The sequence below is a fragment of the Thunnus thynnus genome, chromosome 10, assembly GCF_963924715.1.
Source record: "Thunnus thynnus chromosome 10, fThuThy2.1, whole genome shotgun sequence".
NCBI classification, from domain to species: domain Eukaryota; kingdom Metazoa; phylum Chordata; class Actinopteri; order Scombriformes; family Scombridae; genus Thunnus; species Thunnus thynnus.
Window position 1 is genome coordinate 26610759 of NC_089526.1, and position 15198 is coordinate 26625956.

At 43.8% G+C, this 15198-nt stretch overlaps 1 protein-coding gene across 1 annotated transcript in view; it reads right to left on the reverse strand.

Annotated features, from left to right (window-relative positions):
- The window catches only part of rspo2 (R-spondin 2), a 63312-nt gene that overhangs the window by 16272 nt on the left and 31842 nt on the right, over nt 1-15198 (reverse strand). The window contains exons 4-5 of the mRNA XM_067602297.1: nt 12487-12630; nt 12002-12190 (exon numbers count right to left, since the gene is read on the reverse strand). Of these exons, the coding sequence (XP_067458398.1) occupies nt 12002-12190; nt 12487-12630 (333 nt within the window). The remainder of the gene's footprint in view (nt 1-12001; nt 12191-12486; nt 12631-15198) is intronic.

Consider the following 15198-nt stretch of genomic DNA (forward strand, 5'->3'; position numbering starts at 1 on the left):
ATATCAAAGGAAAATTGTCTGGGACAACATGTCTGGGATTTTCTCTTTTCCTTAAACAAAGTCAAATTACTATGTGTAATGTGTAAGATGATGAAGCCACAGATAATTATCACTCAGTTCTGCAGTTCCCCTCAGCTCTACAGAACACTTTTTTTGGTATCTTTCAGCTCATTGTTTTGGTTTTTACGGCCTGCAACTTTACTGTTTATGGTTCAGTCTCACGGCTCTCATACGGTAGTTTCCAGACACAAATGGTGGCGAGAGCAAAAAAGTCAGGTCAAGTCAAGTCAAATCTATTTATAAAGCACATTTAAAAACAACAGTTGACCAAAGAGCTGTACAATCAAAATAGCAAAACCATAAAACAACACAATAAAAACACAAAGACCAGTTTAACAGACAAAAAGACAAAGAAAGGCAACTCTCATACTGAGTTAAAAGCCAAGGAATAAAGATGTGTGATTTAAAAACAGGCAGTGTAGGGGTCGGCCTAACATGCAGAGGCAACTGGTTCCAGAGTTTGGGGGCTACAACTGCAAAGGCACATTCTCTCCTGTGCTTCGACCTTGATCCTGGGACAACCAGAAGCAACTGGTCAGCAGACCTGAGTGACCTTGATGGTATGTGGCATTTAATGATTTGTAGGCAAACAATAAAATCTTAAAATCGATCCTAAATCATACAGGGAGCCAGTGAAGGGAGGCCAGTACGGGGGAAATGTGCCTTGTGTGCGTGTTCATGTTAAAAGAGAGCTGCAGCATTCTAGACCAGCTGCATGCATGAGAGGAAGGCCTGGCTAACACCGACGTAAAGGGCATTACAGTAGTCAGGTCAGGATGAAATAAAAGCATGTATAACCAGTGGTGGTTCGGCCCCCCTCCAAATATCTAGAGAAGAAAGTATACTTAAACATGTTAAACATAAATTAATTAGAAATTATGAAACAAAAATTGTTTACTTGTACAGTGCACCTGGTAGTCTGTCAGCACCTGTCAGAATTCATCAAAAATTGGTTCCAAATTGTATTTGGTTAGTTTCTGTGTGTACATATATTTTTTTCCTGGGTGAAGGGTGCCGGCCCACTTGAGTGTGTGTGTAGGCCCTTCAACTTTTGGCAAGCAGGTGACCTGAGGCTGCTCTCTAATTGGCTGCTTCAGATTTTCCACGGGGTGCAGCTCTCTGTGCCCCAGACACTTCTTGACACCACTTTTATTGGCAGCAAATTGCTATTGTTTTTATGTTGTTTTTTTTTTATCTAATGAGATTAGACAGTTCTCAACGCCTGTCATTCATTTTCACACCTGCCATGCTCATTAGCTAGCTGACTGGTACTTTCAGGAGATGGCAATTTCACATGGAACCACAGATATCAAAGGAAATTTGGCTATATTTTTTAAATTTGCCACTTGACATGTGTGACACCTTTTCAGCAGTTGGACCATGTGAAGGAAGAGCCAGCTATCCCACATGCTAAAAAACTTTATTGCATGCATTATAAGAAACAGAAACAAGATGATTCTGAGGAAGATAACAGAATTGGGGATAACGTCTGGGGATTATCTAACATTTGGTGTCTAAAGTCTGGAGTGTCTCAAGTGTGAGCCTGACTGACTGGAGTCATGGTAAGAAAAATGTCTTTGGAGGTTTGCATCAGCTGTGATGACCTGGCTGAGGAATCAAATGATGTATAGTGCAGAATAACATAAGTTTTAGGTGAATACTTTCAGGCCCGGGTGCTTTTAATGGTTGTGGTTCATTTTGGTCACCTTGCCATCTCAAATTGAATTTCATGTAATTCTTGCTGCTATATTGTATAGCCAAGCTCCTGTCAGATAAATCCTGTGCCGCAGAGATGCTATGTGTGCATGAATGCTGCTGTTGGATTGAAATATGTGTTCAATGACTCTGTACCACTGTTGTCAGAGTATGTTGGGTGGTTGGTATATGTTATAGGCACACATATGTGCACGTTATAGGAAATTGTAAAACAGACAGAGCAACTTCAGGCTTTAGTCTGTTGGTCCAAAGAACCACTAGCTTGCCCAATTCAAAGGTGTTTTCCTCTCCTCTTCAGTAATCATCCTCCTAAAAATGTTCACTGCAAACCCTGGAGTCAGTGCCCATCAGAGGGCTTTCTCAGCAGTACTGTTCTCCGTTTCAGTGGCAGTTTATGAAAATTGACTGTTTTGTTCTTGACCTGATGACAAAAATTATGCTGTTGCTTCAGTTCATTGCCACCCTTTCAAAATCATTAAACAATAAAAAGGACTTGACCTTAGATAAGAGCCTCAGCTGGAAAAAGCTACATTTGATCACTGATTTTATCTGTCCAATTTAAAATCACCATCCATTATCACACCATGATTTTTTTTTTGTTAAGGTCACTAAGTTGTGATAAAGTATTTCCTTCTTTAAGCTAAAATTGCTAACCTGTGACATCACCTTAGTGTTCAGCATTTCTGTGATGATGGGAGTGCAGTACGGTGCTCTACAACCTGGCCTCTACTTACCACTATAATGGCTCTGCTTTTAGTCTGCATCTCCCTGTATTTGTCTCTCTTAGGTCACAGACACACACACACGTACATACACACACACAAAACACAGAAAAACACCCAGACACACAGCCAAGGGCCAGCAGGCCTATACTTGCTGCTTTGTTGTGTCTGCATGTCTGTTTGCTGGGTCCACGCTCATGGACATGAGTGGGTCAGAAGCCAAAGCCTCTCTCTGAATCACCAGCTGTAATTAAAAGCTGTGATGTCTCTATAAAGACGCCCACCAGAGATGGAGAAAGAGAGGGAAGGAGGGTGGAAAGAGGAGGAGAGGAGTGCAGAGGAGAGGAGAGGGGCTTCTAGCGGCTGAGCCAGTGCAACTGTGCACCAGATGTTTTCAGGCTCCCCCGTTCCTTCTTTTCTCCTCCAGCCAGACCAGTGGAGAGGGAGGACTCCAGTGCACGCAGCGTTGCTCCGAACAATGTGCGCCACGCGAACACATCCTCCTCTGTGGCATGCACATTGCTCCTGAGACAGCCACGCACTGTGATATGTGATACATGAGCGAGAGAGTGTCATTCGAGTGCGATACCGGAAAAGAGCATGGAAGCAGGGCTGGGGAAAAGAGTAGATAATGTGGTGACTTGTTCTGTCTGTGAGGTCTGTTTTATTGTTTGTCGGTGTCTATTACGTGTTTCTCACACTCTGGCTGCATGAATTTGTGTGTGTGTGTGTGTGTGTGTGTGTGTGTGTGTGTGTGTGTGTGTGTGTGTGTGTGTGTATGCATCCTCATCTGCCTGGTGTGGTGTGTAAGGAGATGAAAGCGTTTGCGGTCCACAGGAGAGCTGGCAGCAGTGCTGGACTGGAGGTCTGGCGAACAGAGAGAGGAGGTGCCGTGATGCAGCACAATCAGACAGATTCCACTCTGACCTGCATAGGTTATCTAAATATGAGGTGAGAAACCCTGACACAGGGGCCTACTTCAAACAAGGGTTAGACTGATATAGGTACTTGATATTTTTTGACTTGTCTGAAACAGAAAACAGATGATATTTAGTTTGATGTTTTAAAACTACAAAATGTTCTTGCTCCAGTAAAGTATAAAATTCAATGTTTTCCTAGAATTTTACTCCTGCCAGGATAGAAGAGCCGCTAAAACTACATTTGGACCATCACTGCACACTCCAAATCCATACTAATGAAATTTTTAAAGCGGGGTGAGCAGGTTTCATTACAGGTTTTACAGATTGCCACCCCTGAAGCTGCTGTGTAAAACCCTTTAACACCTCACTTTGTATTGATTTCTTTGGTCAGCCATCAGATATAAAATGAGGAAATTATCATCTATTGTGGTCAGACACAAACCTCTGTCATATAACAAGCAAACAACACTGGCCAAGATATTTTATAAAAGACCATTAAGAGTCTCATATATGAGTTGGACCCTACTTCAAAGATCTCATCACAAGCTGTTGCCATCCATCCCTGTAAAGACACAGACCGTGTCTCGACTGCTGTAAAAAATCACAGGGTGTAACAGCACAAACTGCCCATCAAGGGGAACGTTCATCGAAGGTCTGCTTTACGGCCCCAACCGTGTCATGGGCAATATCAGCCCATATACTGCACAGCGGGGGGAAATAGCTCCCGTTTGTGGGGCATGAGAACATGAAAACATTCCACTTCTGTACAGTATCTCCCCCTCCTCCTCATCCTTCTTCTTTCCCCCTCCAGTTTGCTGCCACTTTGTTTGTTTGTGTACGTCTGTTTTTGATGGGGCTGTTGATGTCGGCCCATATGCCTCATTTCCTCTGCCAGAAAACGACAACGGAAGCCTCGCAACCAACGCAGTGTTCCTTCTCTCTCCGGCGGAGTCACACTCTGAACAATGTGTGCAAAGATATTCAGGTGAGCAGGTTTGAATATTTAGGTCACGGTTTCATAAAACTATGCAGATATAAGAGTATAAATCTTGACTTTTGGCTGCCAAATGGAAATCTATTCAACATCAAAATGTATTAGAAAAATATGTACATCTGCTAGCTTGGATTCACTGGAATAACATTACTACAAATGCACTTCACAGCAAAGCAAGTCAAACAAATAAGAGGACGGCTGTATCTAATGTGTCTACATGAGTCTACAAAAGGCAGTTCAGCAAAACCACAACTCAACTGGGCCAAAGAGTGTGAAAAAAAAAAAAAACTCACTCGCACCCCCTCCTCTTTCTTCCTGCTTAGAAAAGACCAGATGACAATAATGTGGAGTATGGAGCCCCAGTGAGCGCCGCTGACCCCTCCTCTTCCACCTCCCTCCTTCCATCCCTCCACCCCCTGGTCTTTGAAAGGCCTCCACATGTTTATGGCTCATGCCTGTGGTATGACGATGGATTCTCCATATAAAAGCCAGCAGGATCATGGGGTGTTTCAAATATTGCTCTCTGAAGACAGTTGCTGACAAAATGACAGCAGCCATATTTATTTTGGTCAGAGAGCAGGGGCACTTAGTGGGAAGTTAATCAGAGACCCCACCTCCTCCTCCTTCCCCTGGCTTCCAGCATCGTCCCCCCCCCCCCAATAAGGAATGTACCCAGGGCAGAGAAGTCTCAGAGACTACTGGTAGTGACTTTCTCCTCTGATGGAAGATTTAACATCGCTAAATTGCACGAGAGGCATTAAAAATAAACCTGAAAGTTTGGTTTGAGAACATCAGCATAAAGCAAGTGTTGATGGCCTGTCCAGACATGAGCCTAGATAATCCATTTTCATCTGGTTAGGAGGAGATATAAAACATAAGCGTGCAAACAGGGGGGAAAAAATGGAATAATCTATGGCAGAGATTTGCAAATATGGGATAGCAGAAATAGAACTTATGACTGTGACCGCAGTGGTGACCATAAGTGCCATTGGCATTGGGATGCTGAAGACTTGTCCAAGTCAATGACAGGTTGATGTGTGTCTGTCTTCCCTCTTCACCCATACTCTTACTCACTACAGCACAGTGCGAAGCTTCCAAAACAATCTTTGTCATCTCAGCTTTACAGATTTATAGTCGTGTGAACAGCACGAGGAAAACATTGTTTGCAACTGAGTTTTTTTCGTCTTCGCATCCAGATTTGGGTGGCATTTAATTAAATTAATGAACTTTGCAAACTCGTGAGGTGGGTAGTGATGGGGGGGTGTTGCACTGTCCGGAGCCAGGCCACCCCAGCCGTCCCATCCATGCTGTCCAAAGGAGGCAGGGTACTTCTGAGGCCTTCTCACCAGCTACTGTGTCAGCCCCTATGGAGCGGCCTTATTAAATGAAGATTAAGCTGTGGCTCCCCCAGTCACAACAGGCTGCGGTGTGAGGCTCACATAATCACTATGACAGGGCGGCTGCCAATTAGTGCTCTCCTTCTGTCCTGGGAAAACGCTCCTCACTTCGCTCCCGCTGGCGGGAAGAACTGATCCGGATTGTCCGTGATATTACCCAGGCCAGAGATCGCCATTAATCACCACCCGTCATTCCAGCGCGGCAGAAATCAGAGTGAGACTTGTCATCTGTGCACCAGCTCTACCATCCAAAAGTCCCTACTTCCCGTAGAGCACAACCAGAGAACATTAATTGGAATAATCAGATAAGTACATAAAGGAACACAAGTGCAAATCTCTGTTCTCAAGTGATTTTGGTAGTGTTCAGAGTGGTGGCTCAAGCAGAGCTAGTTTGTTGTTTGGCTTGGACAAACATGAGCTTTTCTGCTAAGAGAAGATGAACACGCTCAATCAATTAGCCTCAAGTTGAAAGCATGTGCCTGTTTTACAAAAAAGCTGGCCTCATGGTAGAAGGCTACGTCTGACAAAAACACGTCCAGAAATGTGTTTGGATGTCGAGGTTCCAAGCCAAACACAGGCCAGACTCAGATGTGATCATGCTGAGTGCGTAACTAAAATGCTCAGAAGTGAATGGCATCTTTCACCAGGGCTTAAACCTCTTGGCTCAGCGAGTATAAACACCAAAATTGTGTGTCACACGCTCATTTGCATGCACGCGCTTTAACTGCTCGCTCATATGTAAAGACTGCCAGTAACCAGAACTGTTTGGTGTTTCGAGCGGTGTGCACTACAGACAAGGCGGTTGAGCTTCCTCCAGAGCGGATTTGAGGCAATCACCGTTGCTCTGTGCATCGTTTTACGGGAGCAGAGACTTTGGAGCAGATGGTTCGCAGACGGTGAGGACCAGGAGGTCCACAGCACTGTGGATTCACCGCAGAACCAGACTGGCTTCAGACAGAACCTGGCGTAGATCCCACCAGTCAACCAAATCCTCCCGGGGTCTGGTTGATCCTGGGCGGATCTGGATTCACTTTGGTCCCCTACTCCAGACTGTAGGTGCTTGTGGGGTAAATTAAACAACTGCCCGCCTCTCTGTCATGTCCAATGGCCTTAAATACAGACAAAGACCTTGGAAGGGCTTTTAGATGTCACACTGTGGAGGAGTGATTAAGTGGGAAACTCAGTCTAGGTGGGTTTATCCTCCTCTACACCCCTGCCACAGAATGTGTGAGAAAACGTGTTTATCCAAGGTTTCAAATTGATGGCAGGGAAAATGGGCCGAGCATCATGGCTAGAAGAGGTAGTTATCACAGTTACAGTATAAACACAAACTGCACACAAAAGTTATGACAGACAGTATTAGTGGTGGCTGGATCTAAGCACTAAGATGACTGATGGGATGGAGGGCTTGGCCTCGGCTGAGCCCTACAGCAATAAGGGTTTCTCTGGTTACACTCATAGGAGATCAATACTCCCACAAAGGCCTGTAGCTGTCCAAGTACAGGTACATAACCCAATGGCCAAAGAATAATCATTATATATTCCTTCTCTCTTATTCTTCCTTTTTCTTCCTCTTTCAGCTTTCCCTCTTGTTCTTTCCATGGGGTCAGCAGGGTGACTGTGTCTACATGGACTTGTAGAAGAATTTTGAGCGTAAATTGAATTTAATTATTCTAAATTTGTTTCTGTTATCAGTTCCATTTGGGTTAATTTTAGGTTTGGTTAACCCCTGCACTACAAACGCCCCTTTAATGAATGTACTTTTACCTACACACCAAGCAAGCAGGGCTGCACAAATGTCAGATGTTTGTGCAGTCTGAGAATCTGAAAGCCGATTTGTAAAACTGTTGGAAATTAGCCCGAGTTGCAGTGGTGTGTTTGTGTTGGACTTTACTCCCTCTTAAATCCCAAATCAGGGATTACATTAAGAGTGCGAGTTTCGAGAGCTTTAACATTTTAAGTTGTTTACACAACATCTAATGTCACTGACATGGCAGAAGCAGCTGTTGTTCACAGATTATAGTAGAGTGGGTGGGCAAGAGAGTAAGAAAGGAAAATGCACAGATGGATCGACAGGCAGCGCGGGGCAGCAGAAAAAAAAAAAAAACAGAGAAAGAGGAATCGAACTTGTCACACACGTCTGTTTGTAAACCAGTGAATCTGATGACAGGGGTTGCTGGGAAATCTCTGTAGGGAATTCCTTAATGGCATCAATATGGAACAGCCAGGCACTGCAGCGTTATCACTCCGCTCACCTTTCCTCTCCTCCCATCAGCTCACAAGACAGAGAGAGGGGGGAACCCAGTCTGTCAATGCTGATAGCGCCGGCGCAGCTATTAATAAAGTCTCTTTATTGTTTATAGCCTGTTCAGAGCAGCACTCCAGGGATCCAGAGGATAGAAGAGCATTTTACCGTCTCAAGGGTATAATGTAAATGCCTGGCACACACACCAACCAAGCAGTCATGAGATGAGACCTCCTGATTCATCTATAGATGATCTAGCGTTTTTCCATGGTGAAAATTATGCTCAGAATTTCAAAAGCTGGATGAAAATGGTAGATTTTCATCAATATTTCACGGATGGTTTTCTCAACACTTGATGTTTTCAAATAATGTGATTAATAGCAATGGAAATAACTTTTCCAAATAAATAATAGTGCAGGCTTTGTTTAATCTCATTGCCAAACAGTTCAAACAAGCAGGTCAGCTATTCAACATGGCTTTAGATCAGTGGTCACCAACCCTGCTCCTGGAGAGCTACTACCCAACATGTTTTAGATATCTCCACACTCTACCACACCTGATTCTAATTATTAACTCGTTATCAAGTCCTTGACAAGCTTCAGCTGCTTGATAACAAGTTAATAATAAGAATCAGGTGTGTTTGAGTGGGGAAATACCTAAAACATTCAAGGCAGTAGCTCTCCAAGAGCAGAGTTGATGACCACTGCTTTAGATGCTTTGAAATAGTTTTGGAAAAGTGTGTAACCCCTTCAGCCTTCCTGAACTGTCATACAGTTGGAGCATTGCAATACTCTCTGTGATATTCCTTAACTATTCACCGCAACCCAGCTGGTGGAAATGCACCAAACTGCCATTTTATTTTTCCCAAACTTTAAAAGTTTGCATTAATGTAGCTTGACAGTTGGATGGAGACAACGCTTGTGACAGTGCACCACCACATATTTTGTCTGTCCTTGTGCTCCGCAAAATGCTTTCCCCGATTTTTTTGGGGGCAGAGTGTGTTATCAGGACACTGCTGTTCTGGCAACACCGGCTGAGAACAGCAAATGAATCCCAGCAGTGCGAATGATATACTGTGTTTACACTGATCTGCAACTTGTACGGAACACATCAGACACGGTTTATACGACTCGTCATGTTTGCTGTGAAAATGCCTCGCCTCTTGACATTATCTGGGCTTTACTTTCTCTACTTGTGTATTGTTTTACAGGGGGATTAGATCTTTCCAGACACATAGGGAAAAGAATAAGATCATTCGCGTTGTCCTTGTGAATCTCGGCTAAGCTGGGAGACAGGGATCTGTCAATGACGTCCAGTGTAATTTAAATACGTAGATATGAAGAAATGCAAGCCAGGGTCATCAGATAAGCATTGCCATAAATAGTGTATACCTACATGCTGCTTCCTCTTATTTCCTGTCTGCATTTAATCCACAGCATCTTTACAGGATGCTATGCTTACCCTAAACGTTGGTGTCTGGTGTCTGGTGAGAAGAGCTGATAAAATGTTCATTTTTAGACTGTCTTAAGTTCTGAATGATCACTATAAGCACTTCTTATACTTACAATTTTATCTGAATATAAAATCCATATGTTTAAGGTCACAGTTTTCTTAATTCTATTTGTGTATAAAGATTAAATTGAACATCCAACATTCTAAATTTTTAAGTCTCGAGACCTATAGCATGTAAAGTCCTTGAAATTTGTGTTAATTCAAAAGATCACTTAGCAAGTTATTTCATACTGAGGTCTTTCCTAGAACCTCTTGATGTTCTTCCACAGACTCTGACCACTTCCTGATCACCTGCATTTCAAAAGGTGGCCTCTCATCCCTTTGGACTATCATCACTCGCGGGAAGTGATTATTTTACAATGTCAGTTGGTGGAGCTCCCAAGCGACGGTGCTGGATCTGTGAAGTGTTTCTCCTTGCCTCTTTGGCTTCTCCATCCTGTTCAACTTCAGCTGCTCACATATTTACATTGTATTTATTTGAACTGAAGAGTGTTGCATTTCACTGGTTTTTGCCAAGTGGGGATTTTTCACTAGCGGTTGAGCAGTGTGGAATTAACAACACATGCCCAAGTCTGAAATTTACCTTTATTAAATGGGCCACCACAGCACTTCACAAGCCCGGAGAGTCCTAAGATGCACACACAGTGACACTTTTACACACAGCTTTTTAACCACTCAACTGAGGCTTCGGATCCTCTACAGAGACGTAACTCAGTCATTGAATAAGGAACTGTACTGAGAGCTTTACAATGACCACATCACCAGGGAACAGTAGCTTTAAGTAAGATGGACATGGGGAGTCTGCTGTCAGTTTCTAAAGGACTGAAGAAAAATTAAGACTTTGCCACAACTTCTCATTACTTTGCTTGAGATAATTGACGGCAGTAACTATGCGCACAATGTCAGATTTTAATTAAAGAAGGTCATAAAGTTTCTCGGAAAAGGTCAAGCAGGCAAGGCAAAATCATGAAGAGGTGCATGGGGGTTGGGGAGAATTTCCCTGACATACAGGACAGTGCTTTAGGAATTAAATGTGCCATGCAATCACAGTTTCCAACCCAGAGAGCAGCGACTGCCTTGGTAGTGCTGAAATACGAGAAAGTATCAGGGTTTATTTCAAGTTTATTTACTCCTTTACCACTTCACTAAATGATCCTCCCATTCAACACTCCAGGCCGAAAATGGAGTAAAATCCTCAAGGTTAGAATATTTTCCTCTTTCCGTTAAACAATATCTTTCTTTTTTTCATAATCTGACTGATATCTGCCACTGTAATTGCTTCCTTATTTGGTGAATTAAATATTTACACTTGGCCTATCCTAATCCAAAGTTTACGAGAGATGTAAAAGCACATTGAGGGAAAAGACATTTATTTTAAAAGCACTGTGAACTGAGGCCATCACCCCAAATGGTGTGTTTGGACCGCCTGAGAAAAATGGTTTACTTTTTGAAAAAAGAAAAAAAATTCCCCTAGCTGTATTCACGCACAGAGAAATTCCAGATTTGACTTCTCATTTAATGGCCTGACATACATGCTGTGTGCACCACAAATATCTCTCAAACTGACGGGAGGAAACAGAGACGGCCATTGACGAAACCTGCAGTTCGTACTTTGAAGAATTCCACTGAGGGGAAGAAGGGAGATGGGAGAGAGTGGGGAAAAATATACCTCAGAAACAGAGTTGGCTTGAACAAGACCGCCATGGAAAAATACTGATATTTCATGCACGGAAATGCCACTGTGCACCTCAAAAACACAGATGGTGAAAAAACAAGGCTGAATGCAAGGTACAAGGGCTACATGAGACAGGTGGAACTGTGTGTGTGTGTGTGTGTGTGTGTGTGTGTGTGTGTGTGGTGGGGGGGGGATAAGTGGGCTGTTTTCTTTAATATTCACCAGAGTAGTGTAAACTTTAAAGGTGCAATGTATGACATTCAGCCCCACTAGATGTCACACTTGAGCACCAGCAACTCAGACGAAAATAAATGTTTTAAAAATTTAAGTGCAGTGCTGATCAGATATGGATCAAGATTCTATTAGTGTATTATCTATTTCTCGCCTTACATGTTTTCAGAAACATATTTTAATGTACTGTTTAGCTTTAGTATGAGAGTTTGTGACCAGGCCACCATGTTGAAAATGGACGCAGGGAGGACAGGGAGGGACTCACACACACATACAGATGCAGCCGGACCAGCTATCAAATCAAAGAACAGAAAAGCTTTGATAACAACATACATAGAGGGAGTGACATCATTCCCTGCTCAGGATGCCATTACTCCACTATATCTTTGCTTGGTAACCAGTTGTTTGCTGACATCTGGTGGGGCTGAACATCGTATATTGCACCTTTAAAGTGAATGTGGATGGAGTCTGGACTGACTGACAGAATATTTCTCTCACGGATTAACATATGGTGGTATAATATCCTTACCTCTCCTGCAGTGCCTCATGGCCATTTTGCACATCCTGGACTCAGCGATGGTGGGACAAGGTATTGTGTCCTTGGGTGGTTTCTTTACAATGTGCCGCGTCCGGGTCTCCAGACCCCACTTATAGCCACAGGTTTTGTTTCTCCTGGTGCAGGCTCCCCATTCGCTCCACTGGCCCACCTCGCAGCCCTCTGCAGAGACACAAAAACAGTGATGTGCAGTGAAACCACAGCAGAGTGCCATTTAGAGGCAACTCAAAGACCCCAGGTCAAGCTTTAATACAGGGTGAAGGAGCTTTACTAGGATGCTATAACCTCTTTGTGTGTGGTCTCAGTTGAACTGCTTGTTTTTTAGGTCCAAAATAAGCAAGCCAACTGAGAAGTTATAGAATACTGTGAACAGGTAAATAAAGGTGTAAAAGACAGTTGTTCACTATTTTGCCTCTTGGATTTTTTCATTTTTTTCATATCTGTGTTGTTTCACGTACCTCCACACTCCATGGTTTCCTCCAGTGGGGCAAAGCCCTCGGGGCACTTATCAAAGCAGCGCCCTTTGTGTAGGTAAAAACCTGACTTGCACTTGGTGCAGAAGTCTTTACTGAAGCAGGACTCGCAGTTCTCTATCCTGCACCCTAGAGGAGGAAGAAGAGAGAGAGGAGAGTCATCAGGGTCTGAGCAGCCCTCTCATCTGGAGTTGATCGAGAGCTAAGGGGTTTGGGGAGGGGGGTTCTTGAAAGGATTATACCATCTCTGCCGCAAAAAAAAGCTGATGCCCTGTAAGTCATTTCTCTCCAGGGCTCAAGTGTATTTCAGAAAACTTGTTTTGCCTGAGATTTATTTTTTCATCTTCCTGTTCTTGTTCAGAGAGAGCAAATGAACAGCATGCAAATACAACAGCAGAGATGGTGAGGATTTACGTCACGCTGACCTCTTTCAACAGATTGCACTGACATCCAACTGTCTGGATACAAACACATAAGCTCATATGTTTTCAACTAATGGTATGCTGCAACAGGAAGAATACATCCCATTAGTGCTCTGAATAGTGTTTACTATACTATCTTATCACTCCACACCGCTTCGATCTGTGTCTGCTTCCAAAACTGAAGATTATCGGGAAGTCAGGTTTTCATTAAAGTGAGAATGATTGCTCATGATCACAAAGTAGGCCAGCTGTGTGTATCCTTTACGTTTGGCTACGATGTAAAAGGGGGAAGAGGTAGGTTAGGAAAGGGGAGACAGGGGGGTGGGACATTTGTGCAGCCTTGCCAAACAAATGCTGATGCATTTAGTCAGCAAACACAACGGCACACTTATCCTCCCACGCCACACCCTGCCGCTGCACATGACACATAGTGCCGCGCTTGCAAAGAAAGGCACGGCGATGTCTCATCGAGCTCTTACTCTGCAAATAGCACGTCAAGCAGGGCCAAATTACACCAACCACGCCAGCAGGGCGACGCACAGGCCCACATGATTAGAAGGAGCTTCCCAGAGCTGTCTAATTTATGACACTCCTTAGAATCTCTATGTGGCGCAATTGCTCAATAGGCTTTCAGTATTGGGGAACCACAATCTATAACCTGCGGCCACCATCTTTCTCCACTTGCAGGGGGCTTCCCAGGTAGGGTGTCATCTGGTCCTCTGATTGTGTCTCGCACGGGGACGCAACCATGCATTAGCGCGTGTGCATTTCTTGGCGCGTAAACGTGCGTTACTGTGATTTTCCACATGTGAGAGCGACAGAGGCTGAGGGCTGCTCTTTTATCTGTGACCCTTGCAGGCCCTGGGGAAGGGAAGGTTCTCACAATCACACCCCTTAATTACACCATCTCCAACTAACCATCAGGCCTCCTCCTCGACATTCCTCCAAAACGAAGGGGTCCCTCCCCGCTTTACTTTGAACCCTAAAGTATGGCCTCTGCCCACTCACTCTGGTCTCACGCTTTCCCGACCAGTCTAAACAAACCATGGACACACACACACATATGCACAAACACACACATAGCAATCAGATATGGCTGGAGATAGACCCACTCTGCAGTGAAGCGGTACACCACATTCTGAAAAGCATAGATACACTGACCATAGATCACTGATCTTTTTATCATTTTTTCTGTTACTATTAATAATATCATCTGATGTTATTTAGCTTATCTGGTTATTTTCTTGATCCATTGCTCAATTTTATCTTATAGTTCAACATACGCATGGCTTGGATCACCAGAGTTACAAAGTGCTGTAGAGACTTTTATGTATGTATTTCACCACCCCTCTAGTTCTCTGCCTCTCATCCACTTATTTCTTGGTGAAACAAAATCAGTCAGGCTTGGGTTTGATACAACGCAAGCCCAATTCAGGGAGTGAGCTAATAAATCACAAAGTTAATTGGAAAGCACAAAGCTGCCTTTTACCCTTCACACTTCCCAGGCCTGTCATCACCTGAAAGACTTTTAGCTCCCCAACAAAAAAATAAAAGAGTGAGTGGGGGAACAAGAACATCTGGCAGTACTCTCAAGCACTCTGGTTGTTGTGCAATCCCCAGTTATTGACAGTAAATACAAGCAACACAGATGTGCAAAATGCTGTATTCTTGCAGCAGCAATAGCATTTGACAAGTTTTCTGATTAATACATCACTCTTGGTTTCTGTTTTCAGATGTAGTGAGGCATGGGTGTAAAAGCTCGGGAAGCTTGTTTTCTAAATAGATGATAAGTAATAATGTCACTCGGTTAGATGGATGAGGTGGATGACACATCAATGCGGTGGGAGTTAGAATGCAGGGAGGCAAAGCACGAGGGTCATGGGTCATCAGAGAATGGGGTGGGTAGGAAGGGATCACCATGACAGACATTTATCCTTCTGTCTAGTTATCAGACAAAAGGCTATCTAGGACAGCGTGTGCTATCTGTGACACTGGAGAAGCTCCCATGCTGACCACTGGCCATTCGGACAGCCAAGTTGGCAGTTAGGCAGCTTGTCCGGCAGCTCCAGAAACAGATACAGGGGAGCGGGTTCATTCTCCCTGCGGGATTAACCTCTGGACCACCTTTAAAGTCTTCATCTAGGTGCCTCGGGGAGACTAATGAGAAATAATGAGGTCATCAGATCCCATTGAAGGCCCGGTGTTCCTGGGACTTAAACGTATTATCATCATTATCTCCCGGCCTGGTACTGGCTGTGAGTTATATTATGAACGC